Source organism: Felis catus, chromosome D3 (assembly GCF_018350175.1).
Source record: "Felis catus isolate Fca126 chromosome D3, F.catus_Fca126_mat1.0, whole genome shotgun sequence".
In the NCBI taxonomy this organism is placed as follows: domain Eukaryota; kingdom Metazoa; phylum Chordata; class Mammalia; order Carnivora; family Felidae; genus Felis; species Felis catus.
The window spans coordinates 31,897,987-31,914,928 of NC_058379.1; the positions used below are offsets into that span (position 1 = coordinate 31,897,987).

The 16,942-nt window shown below is 37.6% G+C and overlaps 2 protein-coding genes across 5 annotated transcripts in view; both read right to left on the reverse strand.

The window, feature by feature from the left end:
- Positions 1-4,036, reverse strand: part of CEP192 (centrosomal protein 192) — a 135,813-nt gene extending 131,777 nt beyond the window's left edge. For 2 of the 3 annotated variants that reach the window (XM_019814959.3, XM_023241726.2), the window contains exons 1-2: positions 1,251-4,036; positions 422-594 (exon numbers count right to left, since the gene is read on the reverse strand). The gene's annotated coding sequence lies outside the window, so the exon portion shown is untranslated. Of the gene's footprint in view, positions 1-421; positions 595-1,022; positions 1,184-1,250 lie in introns of those variants that run through there. The other variant, XM_045041110.1, reaches the window with a different exon arrangement.
- Positions 4,037-6,011: 1,975 nt separating this feature from the next.
- SEH1L (SEH1 like nucleoporin) overlaps positions 6,012-16,942 on the reverse strand; it is a 33,698-nt gene continuing 22,767 nt past the window's right edge. The window contains exons 5-9 of one of the 2 annotated variants that reach the window (XM_003994999.5): positions 16,263-16,361; positions 11,730-11,870; positions 10,843-11,000; positions 9,396-9,546; positions 6,012-6,682 (exon numbers count right to left, since the gene is read on the reverse strand). In XM_003994999.5, coding sequence (XP_003995048.1) covers positions 6,487-6,682; positions 9,396-9,546; positions 10,843-11,000; positions 11,730-11,870; positions 16,263-16,361 — 745 coding nt within the window. In that variant the 3' untranslated portion in view covers positions 6,012-6,486. Of the gene's footprint in view, positions 6,683-7,844; positions 8,328-9,395; positions 9,547-10,842; positions 11,001-11,729; positions 11,871-16,262; positions 16,362-16,942 lie in introns of those variants that run through there. The other variant, XM_003994998.5, reaches the window with a different exon arrangement.

Consider the following 16,942-nt stretch of genomic DNA (forward strand, 5'->3'; position numbering starts at 1 on the left):
TCCATGGACATACTACACGCCTAAATTTTCCCAGAAGGAAAAATTCCCTAAATTCCCTCTATATTGCATTACCCACCCCTCTTCCATCACCTAAAAGTGAACACAACATAACATTACCTTTCCTTTTACTATATCTTACCTATGTAGCTACCTTTGGGATTTCTCTTGCTATTTCCTTAAAGCAGGAATTTCACATTTGAGTTTCACATTTCAGTTTACTAATATTTAATTGCTTTAATTACATTTCTGGGTACATAAAAATTCATTTACGTAAATCATTAATTGGAAGTCTACACGTATAATTTAAACATTTAAAACCATATGCTGTCAAGCTTCCCTAACATTCATCATTTTTTCTTGGTGTTCTAAGAAACAATCTGTAATCAGGTATGCATTTAATATGTTACTTTTCAAGGCTTACCGTAAACTTTGATCACAAAACTGAAATTCGGTGAAAAATTTTGATTTTTGGAACAGTAAAAACTCCAGTCGAATGACCTCAAAATGGCAACAGCAAACGGAGATACCTTCATAAAAACAGCTGTCCTCCAAACGACTGCCTTGAAAAGGACCTCATGTTTTACTAAACAGACTCTGAAATTAAGAGACATCAAAAGTATAGGGATATTAAACATTGTCTCCTTTCATGTTTTTTTTTTCTTCATACAGAAATCAGATCAAGGAATGTAGGAAAGGTACTGGGAGTAAATGTGAACGCGGCCTAGCAGAAACCAAAACAAAATGTGAAAAATCGGGTGACACTGGCGGACACCTCTACATTTACTTAACAACGTTACTTCGTGGGTCAGTCTTGGATGAAAAGGAGAAACAGAGTCGCCGGTCACGACACACACGAAGCAAACACTCCAGTCAAGGCACTTTCCAACAAGAAACTCCAGAGCAAAGCGCATTGGTCCCTGGAAGTCACCATGTGGAAGGTGGGGAACACAAAGATGTGATCCCCAAAATCAAAACCCGTTTCTTTCAAGGCAAATCTCTCAGAGGCGCCCAATTAAACTCACTGAGCAGAATTCAGCGTGGCGGCGGGGTTGAATGCAAAGGGGCCGACGAAACAGGACTGCCGGGCTCCAGCCAGCGCCCCGTAGTCCCGGGCCCGGAGCCTGAGCCCCGCGCCCTACCCCGGCCCAACCGACACTGCCCTATCAGCTCGGCAACCAAAATGCCTGCCGAAGGTGGATTCACCTGCCCGCTGCCAAACCACAGTCAAGACACAGTGGACCCCTCCTCACCAAGCCCGCGACTCCAGGGTCGGGAGCCGAGAGTTGGCCGGAAAGGTCCAGAGGGAGGGGACGTCCCGGTGGCACTGCAAATGCGCCTGCGCATATCCCCCGCACCCGAGGCCGCCCGGACTGGCCGTACAGCGCGCCCTCAGGTTTACGTCCGTTCGCGGCACGAGCCACGGGGCGGGGACTCAGAGCCGGCCTAGGATTGGACGGCGAGAAGGGACGGGGCGAGCAAGAGGCCGGTGATTGGGCGAGTACAACTAGTCCCTGAATTTGAAGCGAGGATGCCGCGCGCCACAGGTCCGGAGGAGTGGAGTGTTGCGAAAGGCTCACCGCCCCGCGAAAGTCCTTCCCGCTATAGCTGAAGCGAAAGCAACGTGATGAAAGCCTTGGCCAACTTGGGGGGAAAAAAAAGCTTACCGTATGGAGTCTGGGACCCCAAAACACCATCACTCACCTTACACTCAAAGCAGTATTTCTGGTGCACAAATTAGCTAATACTACCTTGAGTTCAGTACTGTTGTCACTTTTGGTCTTTACAAGATCAGATGCAGATCTTTTCTATCACTGCTTGGCAGACGCTGAAATGTGTCGTGATTTGCCTTATGTTATACACTGCAATAAAGCTTCATTACGAAATCATGTCTCAGGATCCAAGCTTCACGATAGTTCGCTACATCTAATCGCCTCTTTGTGACGGAGTAAGGATGGTCCGGGGTGGAAAGAGGTGAGATAAAATTCCTCCCTAATTCCCACGTTTTCCTGTTCTCCTTAGGGCCACACTGACTTCTGCTTAGCCCAATGCTTTAACTACCACTTTACTGAACCCATAGAGGTAATTCAATTTCATGCCTTTCACTTTCCTTTACCTCAAAATTTCTTCCATAGTCTAAGAGTCCTGCTTTTCCAAAGCTAACTCTTTAACTTCATTCATGCAACAGTTACTGAATGTTTAAGATACACCGGCACACTTGGGAGTAGAGAATGAAAAACACAAAATTGAGTTTAACAATCCTTACTCCTAATTTTAGCCTGTTGGGGAATGACACGTTTCTTTGATCACTTTACTTTTCTGCGTCCTCTAAAATACTGCTCAACTAACATTCCCGTATACCTTCTCTACCGGTTCCTTTCTACCTTTAGAAATGCTGCCCCTCTCCACCCAAAACCAAAACCAAAACCAAAACCAGCTCACCTGTTGCTGGATTGTTTTATCACCTTAAGACCATTCTGTCTCTCCCATCTTTAAACTGCCTCCACTTTCACACCTTAATGTCATTTATCCCATACTTATTTTATCAGAACTAGCCTCCTGTCAAACTCAATTGATGTCTCTGCAATTCTCCTGGCATTTTTCTTGAAACCTTCAAGCCTTGGCATTTCCAAACTGTAATTACCCCTATTCTACCCTTGTCCACACTCAATGAACAAAGATAAGTGGAGGAAATTTTCTGAATCCTGAAAAATAAACCTATTAGCTTTAGAGCTGAAAGGATGCTACTTGAGTGTGTAATGAGCCATCCTTGTTTCACAAAGTAGCTGAACTGTCTACACCATGATCACATAACTGGAGGTGAACTATTGGAATGTATGTCTATTCATTTACCCTACACCCCTTGTACCCAACTCCATAAATGTCCTTTTCCTCCATAAAAATCAAGCGATCAAGCTCTCCCAACACCCAGCAACCTAGTGGGACTCTAGTGACAAGGATCTGTAATCCAAAGTATCTGCAAGCAAGAGAGAGAACACAGACTTATGCCAGATAACCTAAATCTCAATCCTGGCTCTCACTTCCTAGCTGTGCAGCCTTGGGCAAATAGCTCTAATCTGCCTATTTCTTCACCTGTAAAATGGGGATAATTAGAGCACTTCCCGCAGAGGTTTGTTCTAAGGATTAATAAATTCACATAAAGTATCTGGAAGAGCACTGGCACATGGAAGTACTCAAAAAACATTAGTGTTATCCAACCTTACTTGCCAACTGAAAAGGAGGCATAAAACTCCCAGTAAATTTCACATCTTCTTAGACATTGGGTAGAGCTTGCAGAAGTCCCGGGCTAGAGATGAATGCCTCCCAGGGAATGAGACGTGACATCTACCCAGTTAAAAAAAGGCAGTCATCTCCCATAGATCCCCTTTACCAACTGCTTTAAGTGGCAAACCTCAGCCACGGATATCCGAAGCCGCCTACAATGTTACCACAAAGTTTTATTCTAGATTAATCTCCCACCAGCTCCCCCAAATAAACCTTACATCAGACTAATATCCTGTTGCCCGAACACAGCCCTGTCATCTTTCATCTCTGGGCCATCACCTTGGAAATCCTACCCTCCTCTGCTTCAACTACCCCATCTGTTGAAATCCCACATTGCTTCCAAACCTGGCCAGCTCAAATAAATCACTTTGTGTTTCAACATTTATAATGAAACTGAATCCTCACTACCTTCTGTAAATTCTGTAAATACCTTCTCTATTTTTTACATACCCCAGTGTTTTATAGCACAGTATCTTGCACACAGATGTTCAATATTCACTAAATTGGATAATCTCACTTCATTATCCCATTCTAACCCTAAGAACCTCTACAATGATTAAAATCTCAAAGGTGTCGATTATTAATTCTGAGCTAGATTCAGTCTTAAGTGAGACCCCTTGCTTTGAACCTAAACAAACCAACAAGTCTAAAACAAGTCCTTTAACAGAAGACCTCTGAGATTTGGAAAAGACTTTTCTTCATACATTGGAATGCTAAAATGCTAACTTGACAGACAAAAGATTTTAATGATTAGTCACAAGAAAGTTCACCTTTGCAGGTTAAGAAGCATCAAATGTATGAGGCTACTCATAGGAAAGATGCCTTTGAAAATTAGGTTATAAATTATATGATTTTAACAATTATATATGTGATTGAGACACATATGAAATACTTTTCAAATTACATTCTTCTCAAGTCCTAAAGAGACTTAAATACTTGGTAATTCTTGAGAAAACTGAACCAAAACAAACATTACTAGTTCTATAGTTTTAATCATTTTACCATAATTATTGTCAAGTACTTTCTGATTTCAAATTTTAAAAGTAGCATTAAAATAACGTGCAATTACAGCAAAGGAAACAACCAACAAAACTAAAAGGCAACCAACAGAATGGGAAAAGATATTTGCAAATGACATATCGGACAAAGGACTAGTATCCAAAATCTATAAAGAGCTCACCAAACTCCACACCCGAAAAACAAATAACCCAGTGAAGAAATGGGCAGAAAACATGAATAGACACTTCTCTAAAGAAGACATCCGGATGGCCAACAGGCACATGAAAAGGTGCTCAACGTCGCTCCTCATCAGGGAAATACAAATCAAAACTACACTCAGATATCACCTCACGCCAGTCAGAGTGGCCAAAATGAACAAATCAGGAGACTATAGATGCTGGAGAGGATGTGGAGAAACGGGAACCCTCTTGCACTGTTGGTGGGAATGCAAATTGGTGCAGCCACTCTGGAAAACAGTGTGGAGATTCCTCAGAAAATTAAAAATAGACCTACCCTATGACCCAGCAATAGCACTGCTAGGAATTTACCCAAGGGATACAGGAGTACTGATGCATAGGGGCACTTGTATCCCAACGTTTATAGCAGCACTCTCAACAATAGCCAAATTATGGAAAGAGCCTAAATGTCCATCAACTGATGAATGGATAAAGAAATTGTGGTTTATATACACAGTGGAGTACTACATGGCAATGAGAAAGAACGAAATATGGCCCTTTGTAGCAACGTGGACAGAACTGGAGAGTGTGATGCTAAGTGAAATAAGCCATACAGAGAAAGACAGATACCATATGTTTTCACTCTTATGTGGATCCTGAGAAACTTAACAGAAACCCATGGGGGAGGGGAAGGGGGGGGGGGGGGGGGGAAAAAAAAAAGGAGGTTAGAGTGGGAGAGAGCCAAAGCATAAGAGACTCTTAAAAACGGAGAACAAACTGAGGGTTGATGGGGGGTGGGAAGGAGGGGAGGGTGGGTGATGGGTATTGAGGAGGGCACCTTTTGGGATGAGCACTGGGTGTTGTATGGAAACCAATTTGACAATAAATTTCATATACTGAAAAAAATAATAAAAAATAAAATAAAATAATGTGCCATTAGATTGGAAGTCAACATCTGTCAGTTGTAGGTGTTAGTCTACATACTAACTTCCTACCTTTTTAAATAAATGTCATGCTTACCTCCAATTTTTTGATTGTTTGGATTTTTTTTCAACATTGTATAAGGAGATATAAGCTTTACCGTCTAACAAATAGAATATAGTTGACCCTTAAACAACGCAGGGGTTAGATGGTGCCAATGTGACCACAGTCAAAAATCTGACTCTAACCTTGGACTACTTAATAGCCTACTGTTGACTAGAAGCTTTACCAGTAACATAAGCAGTCAATTACCACCTATTTTGTATGTTATACAAGTAAAGTAAGCTAGAGAAAAAAAATGCTATTAAGAAAATCATAAGAGAAACTACATTTACAGTACCATGCTGCATTTACTGAAAAAAATCTATGTATAAGTGGATGAGTGCAATTCAAACCCATGTTGTTCAAGGGCCAGCTGTTCATTCTGTTTTCATAAGGCAACAGATTCATATCTTTTAAAATATATTTTATTAAATAATCTACTTGGAAAATAATTACAAAAGCTTTAAACAGTAATTCCAAGTAGTAAAAGGCAATTTCCTTTCAAAAAAAAAAAAAAACCAGAGTCCATTATTATGTTTTGCTGCTTTATACACAGGAATGATTTATTTTACAAACTAGTCAGATCCAACATTAGCCTGTAAATTTTAAAACATTTCTTAATATGTCTCAAAGGCAAAGTGAACTCTATGATACGCTTTCACATTAACCAGAATGACAAACCATAAGAAAATTAACACCGTAACAGTTCAAGATAAAACGAATAGGCACTTTGAAAGTGAAATCAGCTACTGTAAATCTCATAGTTCACGTTACTTGTACTTATCGCATTTCATCAAAGGTTATCAACCAGTGAGGCAAATGTTCCTTTGATGCAGAAGCACAAACACATTTAGGTTCCAAACACTGTGTTCTGGTTGTAATACATGCAAGACGGACCCTAACTTAGAAAAATCTTCTGAAAGAAAATGAAGAAAAACAAAAAGCAGCCAGGAATGAAAGCATTTACAAGCACTTGAATAAGGCCTTTAAGTGTTAAATCAGTGTTTTAAACCCCTTCATTCTCAGGTAAGGGATTAAGAGGCCGAGAGAGAGATCGTCTGCGAGGGTGAGGATACTGGAGGTTGGCAGTGTCAGCATCGCAAGAGTGCTCTACCAGAGGAGGAGGAGGAGGAGGAAGGAGCTGGGCATAACTGGACCATCTCGATCCAGCCCGTGGGGAATCCAGAGGGGGAAAGAAATACCTGAAACAATGAAGACAGGAACAAAACACCAAAACAAAACAAAAACAACAGAAAAAAAAAAAAAAAAGAAAAAAAAAACAGAAGAAAAAGAGAAAAGTAGTAAATACAAAGAGAACCAAAGAGGAGAAAACACATGCTGGAAAAAAAAAGCTTTAGTATATTCATGCCAAAACTAACAGAACATAATCGCAAAAATCAAGACCCTTACTCAAATCAAGCTTGCTTAAGCAAGTATAGAAACTTGAAAGAAAGAAATACAATCTGTTAAACTTAAAATGTTAAAAAAAATTATCAGTATGAATGTTACAAAAAAAGACATTTTATAATTTAAAACATTTTCTAATCTTTCAGAAACATATTTGATGCGATCCTGGAAATTTACAAATCTAATAAGCTTTTTATTTTAAGCAATGCTTCGTTTGTAGTAGCAGCAGGCACATGTTTTGTAGTGCATACAGGACACTGAGAACCAATCCAAATATACTTTCACAAAGTATGGCCAGCTATTGCAATATACTTCTGAAGAAATACAATCTTTGAAAACACTTAGCTGCTTTTCTGCAAAAACTTTAAATAGTACAAAATTTTGATAAGTAAAAGAGCTCAAAGAATATGTCCTATTGTTATTCTTCTGCCATTTTACAACTTACCCGTAATACTTAAGCACATTAGCAAACAAAGACTTATAGCTTTGTCATCAAGGTCAAAGTTCTAAAGAATATGAACTAAATGAAGCAGCCAACTAAATTAAAATCCTGAGGCTTGGAATGTGGAGGTTAATGTGCATGCACAATTTCAGCAAATTTTTAACTGCTCCTCTTAAGTATGTTTCCAAATTTTGACTTGAAAGAAAACTTAAGCCATGGAATTACACCATAAAAAATATACAAGCACATATTAGAAACATTTAGCTCTTTAGTGAATATGAATTGAAAACTTACAAAGATGTTTTCATTTTACTACCATATTATAAATGAAGCAATACCATATGTTTAATTTGGCCACAAACTGTACAGTCAAATTACTTTCATTTCACTACTACTTCTCTCACTCCTTTACTAATATTTTTTAAATATTACAAAGAAATGACAGAGTTGTATTAAATAATATCACGTATAAGCCAATTCTACAAAAGGTAATAAACAGATTAGCACTCAAAACAATCTTTATGAAAAATATTTATTCAATCTTCAAATTAAAATTATAAAAATTCATCATTTTCGCTGTTTTAGAAAACAAAAGAAATAAGCCTATATTCTCCAAATGGAATAAAGTGGTATTTTCCCTCCTCCCAACTACTTACAAGGATAGTAACAATCCTTTTAATTTTAAACCCATGTTAGTTTCGGGAACATTTCAAAAAATTGTTTTGGTGACAATGTCTCAACAAAAAGCCTCTCCATTTATATTTCAAAAGTTTCAAATAGTGTCAATAAACTGGCTAGTACAAAAAAAAATGATATACACGATATTTTTAAAGGCCTTTTGGATTGCGTTTAGTAGTAAGCAGGCTGCTGGTGTATCTTGGGAGAGGTCAAACGGCGCTGGGGAAGGGGAAAAGGAGCTCGCTTTCCATTCCTGTGTGCATGCAACAAGCAGCAAAACAGCAAAGTTACTCCAGTTAGCTGGTACTCAGCTGTGCTTTCTGTTAAAGGACATAATACAAATGGAGAAGGGAAAATGCATCACAGATCTAACACACATGGTTATTGGCACAATAAGAATACAGATCAAAACTTCAAAGCTCTTTACAAAAGAATATACACAGTACAGGCAGCAACCAAAAATCAGATTTTTTTTTTTTAATTAACAGTAGTATCCTTTGTTTCATGAAATCATTTTTATAATCTGATCTCTTCTGTGGTAACCTGAAATTGTTTACATGCAAATACTTAAATCTCAAAATCAAACAGGACTTTTTAAATAAAAATTTAACATTATAACAATAGTTGAAGAAATTTTAAATAGAATTCTAAGATGACAACAGAATAACCACAGGACAGTTTGTTAATAAGGACCATGCTTTGAAGTTTCCTGAATCGTATTCCAAATTATTCACAAAGGCATATTAAAATAAGCTGATCTTAAAAATTCACATATTTGAAATCTGAATATGAAAACAAAGGATGACTCTTCAGATCACATTGTCAAGATAAACAAGAATCTAAAATATATTAAAAATTCTAAAAATCAAGAAATCACAATTTACCATTTTCTCTTACAATCTCCATTAAAGGTTTAAACACACCCACACACACACCCAACACCCACAAAACACATTTAACTCACTCTCATCTACAAAGGCTTAATGTATTTTATTGAAAATTTCAGCTTGACCTAATTCAAAGGCTACACTACTACCACTAACATACCAATGCTCATCTAGGACTAAAATCCTCAGCATTATCCCAGATTTGCTCTTCATCTTACTTGAGAAGCAAAGTAAAATCTTTAAGTTATAAACATTTCTGACGGACCACTAAATTTCAGAATATAATTTAGTTTGTTTAATGGCTTAACAATCTACCTAATAAATATTATGACTATGTAAGCTAAATACAGAGCTAACAAAGTGAATTTTTTCTAGTATTATAATTGTGTATGAATTTCTTTATTCAATCTTAAAATCCATGAAATTACACACCTTTAGTCTGGCTATCAGAATGATTTTAAAAAGGAGATAATTTCTAGTTTTCCCACAAAAACAGCCTACCTGCCAGAAGAAGATCCATTTAATGAATTTTGAAGATTTGGGATATTTGAACCTAGGGAAGGATTTGAGTTTCCCTGCTGAGAATTCCCAGTGACAGGGCTCCCATTACCTTTCAAAATACCAGTACACTTCCAATTGTCCATATAATTAGCTGAAAGGAAAATGGTCAAATACATTAACATGGCTAATAGCTTTGTTCAAGGACACAAATCTGTGTTCAAATTCTTAAACTACAATGAAAAAAACAAAACAGGACTACATATCTCTCAAGATAAATGAAATACGTATCTCAATTTTACCAATTATTTTTTAAAGTTTTAGAAAAATTACTAATTTAAAAAAAAAAGTTTCTACCATTTCCTTTCCTTACAAGACAAATATTAACAGAGACAATTCTCTAAGCTACCACATTAACTTTAATATCAAAATAAATTCTTCATTTCATGATAATGAATTTCGATTACTTGTATATGTAGGGTTATGGAGCTGTCTTCTTGGTTATGCAAGTGTAAGTCATGTGGGTACTTAATGTCCTCAGAGACAGACCCCTTTGGGGTTTGAGTGGCTAACCAACATGGCCTAATTCTTCTAATACAAAATAGGTCACTGGAGACCCTTAGCCCAGGAAACCCAAGTTAGGGAGCCTGCTGGAGTGAAGCTGGGTGGTCCTGACTAAAGACCAGGGGCAAGAAAGAGAAGCAAAGCCCTTGACAGCAAATGATACTGAGGAAAGGGAGGTCTGGGCCGGTTCTGCCACAGCCTAAAATTGACCATGGGAGACTCAGCCAAATTGCATTTTGAGAAACAGTAACTACTCAGGGTACATGAGCTAAGCTATAGGTTATATGGGATGCCACCGACTAGAGTGGGACAAGGACCAAGGACACCTCCACCCAGTAGATAAACGTCCATGGAAAAATGTAGACCATGCTACAGCAACCACAGCTAGCATAGAGTTACTAGACCGAATTCTCACTCAGCATGCCATTTACAAGAAACTTTCAGAATCAGTGGCCAGAAGATTCTTGAACTTTCGAGAGTTGCAGAGAAGAAGTGGAGATGATACTGGATTTTCTCCTATTAAGGACTGGTTAGCTAGAGCAATTATTTAATAAGAGATGTCTATACCCCTATCCTGTGTTTGTAGAGCAGTCACACAAGTCACACACATAGCAAACGGTACCTTTTGGAGATACTGCATATTCTGTTACAATTACTTTTAGTTTTAAAAGGAGATCCACATGGAAACTTAAAAAACAATTCAAGTGTCATTAACTGCCATGAACTAGGTAAACTGATGGAGGTTCAAAATAACACAAATATAAGACATTAATTTGAAAATAACTGTAGAAAGATCATTTTTTCCAAAATATTTCCGAGTTTACATTTCTAAATGAAAATTCTTAAGTAGCAACATACAGCAACAATCCTTTCATTAAAACCTTACCTTTCCATAATCTTACACAGCCATCATCTCCAGAAGATGCTAACACTGTTCCTGTTATATTCCAACTCACTCGCCAGACCTGGGAATTATGATTATCAAACTGAGCCACTATATGAATTTCAAATTTTGTTGGTCCACCAGAAGAGGTAAGTTCTTTCCTATTAATAAAAAGATTTTCCTGAGAAATGCTGAGAAAAGATTTTACACACATGGTTCTAAATAAAAAAAATACATACACTTACCATATTATTTTATAATTATGTTCATATCTAAAACTACCACGTTCCCTCCCATACTTCCCCACCTTAACTCATTGAGAGCTGGGCCATGTCACTTTCATTTGATTCTCCAGCACCTGGCATGATCCTACCACATAAAAATTATTCAGTGATTATTTCATGGAAGAAAGGAACAACAAAAGAGGCTTTATTCACCCAAACACAGTTGAGGAATAAAATACATAACAATTAATTTTAAAAGGAAAGCAGTAGGAAGGGAAGAATAGAAGGGGGGAAGGAAGAAAAAAAGGAACTGAAATTCACAATTCCAAAATTAAAGCCTGAATAAAGACATTCACAAGAATGTCTGAGCTAATTTAATTGTCCCTAAGTTACCTGACACCTTGCATTTGTTCAAACATTTACACAGTACCAATTATATTCAGAGGATCCAATTCATCATAGTAGCCTAAATAAAATGCAATTAAGAAAACATAAATCTCCTATCTTTATTCAATTCCCCATCCCCAAAACTCATGTATTTATAGATAAAATGTTCATTGAAGAATCCATTCTTCAGATCACAGTTGCCTCTTCATTCTCTTCCACAAATGAAAATAATCATGAGTTAAGAGCATTTTTAAATTAGTAATTGCTTCAAAACCTCACCTCACAGGCTTTAATGTAAAAATTCTCACATCTTTGGTTGCTATGGCTAGAATGTGGAAAGACCTTCCCAAGTTTGGAGCAAAGGCAATATCATGGACAGGATCTGTGACTGTCATGAGGGTTTCAGCTTTTGCATATTTCCTAATAAAAAAACAATTTATGTTAAAATTTTCAGAAATTAAAATTTTTAAAAATCCACACGTTTTTTACATTGTTCACAATGAAACAGTGTTTACCTCTGCAGTATATATATATAGTATGACCAAGGCCTAACCCCCAGAAACTGAATGTGACCTAATTTAGAAAAAGGGTCTTTGTGTATACAACTAAGGATCTCAGGACAAGATCATCCTGGACCATCCTTATAAAAGACAGAAAAGGAGATACAGAGAAGAAAGCCATGTGAAAACAGGGAGAGATTGGAATTATGCAGCCAGACACCAAGGACCTCCCGAAGCCACTAGAAGCCTTAAGAGACAAGGAAGAATTGTGGAAGCAGCATGGTGCTGACCACACTTTGACTTTAGATTTCTGGCCTCCAGAACTGTGAGAATAAATTGTTTTGTTTGTAGTGATTTATTATGGCAGCCCTGGAAAATTTATATAAAGCCTCCAGGTTTTGTTCTTTGATTTTGTAAGTTTAGCTTAGAACAGTTTAACAAAACTAATTAGAATGAGATGCTGGGGCACCTGGGTGGCTCAGTCAGTTAAGTTGCTGACTCTTAATCTCAGCTCAGGTCATGATCTCGCAGTTCGTGAGACTGAGCCCCACATTGGGCTCTGCACAGATAATGAGAAGCCTGCTTAGGATTATTTCTCCTTTCTCTCTGCCCCTCCCCTGCTTGCCCACGTTCTCTCTCTCTCTAAATAAATAAACTTAAAAAAAAAAAAAGGATGAGATGCTGATTTATTAGCCATTAATATCTATTTTCAAAAGGGTAATTGAATTTCCTAAGTATTTGAGTATAAATTGGAAAATGAATTTGATAACAGGAGGAACTGAGTTCTTCTAGTGGTAATAAAGGGCACTATACTGAAATGTTTATCCTTACAATTCTATTTCTACATGTGCAAACGGAGAAGATAATGAAGGAGACAACAGATAAGAATTTTCTATTATGTTTTTCTCCATTGTAAGTTCAATATCAGGGACAGAAATGAAGCACATAACCCTGTATGTAACAGAGGGAGTTAGAGAGAGGTACCTCTCTTACCTTTTCACTACCCTCCTCTAATATACTGGTGTTCCCAACAAATCTATGCTTGCCTTCTTTTCATGCCAACATTTTCCCCAAATGTCTCCAAGCTAGCACATGCCTCAAGGCTCCTTGACCTCGTCTTCCCCTACATGATCATCCTGAGTAATCTAATCCACACCCTTGCGGCTTCTACTGTCTGGTCATAACTCCTGTGTTGGATCCTAGACAAGTCATTTTACTTTGTTGATCTGTTTCTTCATTCATAAAATGGTGATAATATAAAAGCTACCTACCCTCCTCATAAGGTGATTGTTAGAATTCAAATTTCATAATGTATGTGAAAATTCCATATAACCTGTATAAATATAGGCACTTGTACTATTATCTAGACTAGGTCTGTCTTAATATTTTCATTCACCAATAGAAATAAATATATCCAATACTGGTAAATTCGACAAATGTTTTCTATTTGTTACTACTATTACTATTACTTACAGAAAGCTCAGTTAGGTATTCATAATGGGATGCTACATACTCCACTATCACATAGCCTCCACGTAACATGTTCAATCTGTATAACAACTTTGAACAACTCTTACTTCAAAGAAACAGACAAGGACCATCCCCAAAATGGCTGATCTTAAAAGGTCTGGTAACTTCCTAAGTCAATCCCACATACACCCACACACAGACACAGTTACCTTCCCAGTGCCACTTTCTGGCCATTCTAGATGCAGAAAATGCCTGGCACTTGCTGTCTACTCCCTTGCAGCTAAAACACAGTAAGTGACCCAATTCTGGTCAGTGGGACCCAATGAAAAAGCTTGCTAAGGTGCTTCGAGAAAACTTTTTCTTCTCTCCCTCATACAAAAAGATACATAAAAGCCAATGCCCTTCTTTGTATCTGCATGTGAAAACTGGAAATGCTCTTGTGATCCTAAGAGGGAGCTGTCACCAACACACTAAGGATGACTAAGGAAAATACCAAAAACTCTGATGTCATCACTGCACCAAGTGAGCCACTTAACCCCAGAACTGTTCCAGTGCCAGGCTCCTTGTTACAGGAGCAAATACAGGGAATCCAGCCCCTAATCTAGATTTATTCTGCTAAGAGACTTATACACAACTTTGGATTATCTTTATCACTGAATTCTTTTAAGTTTTAGGTACTTTCTATCTGCCCTGTATATTCTTTCAGAATTAACTTGCAAGTTATTTATCCCTTTACTCAAATATTATTTATGAAGTAGTTTCATTCTCCTACGTTTTAGAAATGGTCCCACATTCAAAGTTTTAGATTTATGCCTCCAAATTCATTCTGTTCAGCTAAGGTTGAAAGAAATCACTTTAACAGTATTAACTCTTCATAAAGCCTCTTTAAGAAGTGATAGTGATGTGGTTCATAGCTTTAATAGCTTAAAAGGCTATGAAAGCCTCAAAAAGTTCTAAAGGAAGGTTCCTATATTCTAGAACTGTGCTGGCCAATACTCCAGTCACTAGCCACATGTGCCTATTTAAATTTAAATTAATAAAAATGAACAAATGCAGTTCTTCAGCTATAGTAGTCACATTCAAGCTTCAACAGTGGCATGTGGCTGGTGACCACTGCATTAGCTAGCACAAGTACGGGGCATTTGCATCAGTGCAGCAAGTTCTACTGGACAGCACTATTGTAAACAGTCTGTCTGAAGAAATCAAGAATCTGGGAAGTAGAGGGCTGGAGTAAGAACCCCTCAAAACTCCTAGTAACATTCTGAAATGCAGAGCCCACAGGAATTAAAATATACTGGTTCCACTACTAGCCACAGTCTCGCTTTCCACAGTTTGTTACCCACAATCAAATTTACATCCAGAAGATGATGCCCCGGATTTACCGTCAGGTCAGCATGCCTACATCACTCACGTAGGCATTTTATCTCATCTCATCACATACGCATTTTATCATCTCTCATGGTCACAGGAAGTGAATACAGCACAAAAAGATATTTTAAGAGAGAGGCTGCAATCACATAACTTTTATTACAGTGTATTGTTATAATTCTTCTATTTTATCACTAGCTATTGTTAATCTAATATTCTAACTTATAAACTTTATCGTAAGTATGTATGTATGTATAGAAAAAAACCACAGATGACACAGAATTTGGTACTATTAGAGGTTTTAGGCAGCTACTAGGGGTCTTAGAACGTATCCCCTATGGATAAGAGGGACAACTGTAGTTCTTTCTTCTCCTCCACTTCTGGCCCTACCCAGCATCTGACTCCTAGACCCATGTGCTTGTTACCTAGCACATGTGAAGCCTACCTGATCAACTGATGGGTGCTCTTTTCTCCTACAAGATCTGAGAACACCTCTGACACACAGCTTACAGTTCTCAGAAGTACTGCAGGTATCTCAACATGACCCAAAATAGACTTTACTTCACATGCTGCTATACTCTACCCAAATGTGTCCTGCTTCCAGATGTCCTTATTTTAAGAAATCACATACCACCCATTGAATTATTAAGCCAGAACCTTGAAAATCATCTCAACAGATCCCCCTTTCTTCACCTTCTAAATCTAGTCATTAGATTCTATTGATACCATTTCTTAAATTATTCTCACTGTCCACTTCTCTCCATCCCCATTTGTCACTACTCTATGCCAAAGCCACTATAATCTCCCACCTGGACTGTTATAACAGCACCCAATCACTGAATCCACTCATGTTGCCCTCTAAAATACTTTTCACACCTATGGAAGAGTTTAACTACCATCCAACCCTATTATTCCCCAACTTAAAACTCTTTCAATGGCTTCATATCACCCATAAAATCTAAACACAAAACACGAGGTCAGGCAGATATAAGCCTTGCATATTTCTCACATACTCCCTTTTGCCTATTACATTTCAACTACAATAAAAACATACTGGTTTTATCTTGTTCATGTACCTTATCATATGTAGTTTTCTCCATTTGGAATGTTTTCCCCCCTTTAACACTTTACTTTTCACTCATCCTGTAAGTCTTGTCTGGAGTGAACCTTCCTGGCCCCCTCTCCCAAGGTGTAGTAAGCCCTTAACATCCTGATTCTCCCAGTTGATAAAATTCATCACCATTTTTTACTATTTTTGTTTGTTTTCTCTGCAAGATGGTACATATTATGAAATCAGTCACCTTTTCCTCTATACCATTCAATTTTATATTATGGTAGCCTGGCACAGAACTTGACATAGCCTAGGAAATTAGTAAACATGTAATGAATGATGCATAATTCAGTGAATGAAGAAATAACATTTTAAAAAATCAAATGCAATTAAGAACAATAATTAAGACCAAATAGTACTAACCTGGTGTTTTCATTATATTCAAAAATCTGAACCTTGGCCATTGCATTTGGACTACTGTCATCACTTCCTACAGCTATCATGGGGGAATGAGCACGAGAGCTAGAAATGAAGAGTAAAAACTATTTTACATAAGTTAATATACATCTAATTCAAAGAATTAGAAATACCTGGCATCAAGTAGCTCTACAACCCACATGTAAGTATGCCACTACTGTGACTAGATCCCCACCATGTATCTGACACAGTCACACCTTGGGAGGGTGTGTCCTTGAGAATGGTCAAGGTGGGGACACATAATACCATCCTCTTGCCCCTCTTGCTGACAGAAAAGTAGCTCTTTTCCCAAAAGAAAAAGTTTCAAGCATTCAGTAGATTAAAAAAAAAAAAAAAAAAAAAAAAAAAAAAAAAAAAGCCAAAAAAACAAACAGAAAATTTTATTAAAAAAGGCGACAGCCAAGAGGTCTTAGAATTTTTCTTCCCGAAAGATTTGGTCATTCACTATGGAATAAAAAGCAACCCTACAGTGACCAATTCATGACAAAAAGATTTTAAGTGCTTTGTACAAAAAGAAGAAACCCTGGGGACTCCTAGATGGCTCAGTAGGCTCAAGTCATGACCTCAAGGTTTGTAGGATAGAGCCCCGCATGGGCCCTTTCTCTCAAAATAAATAAACTTATAAA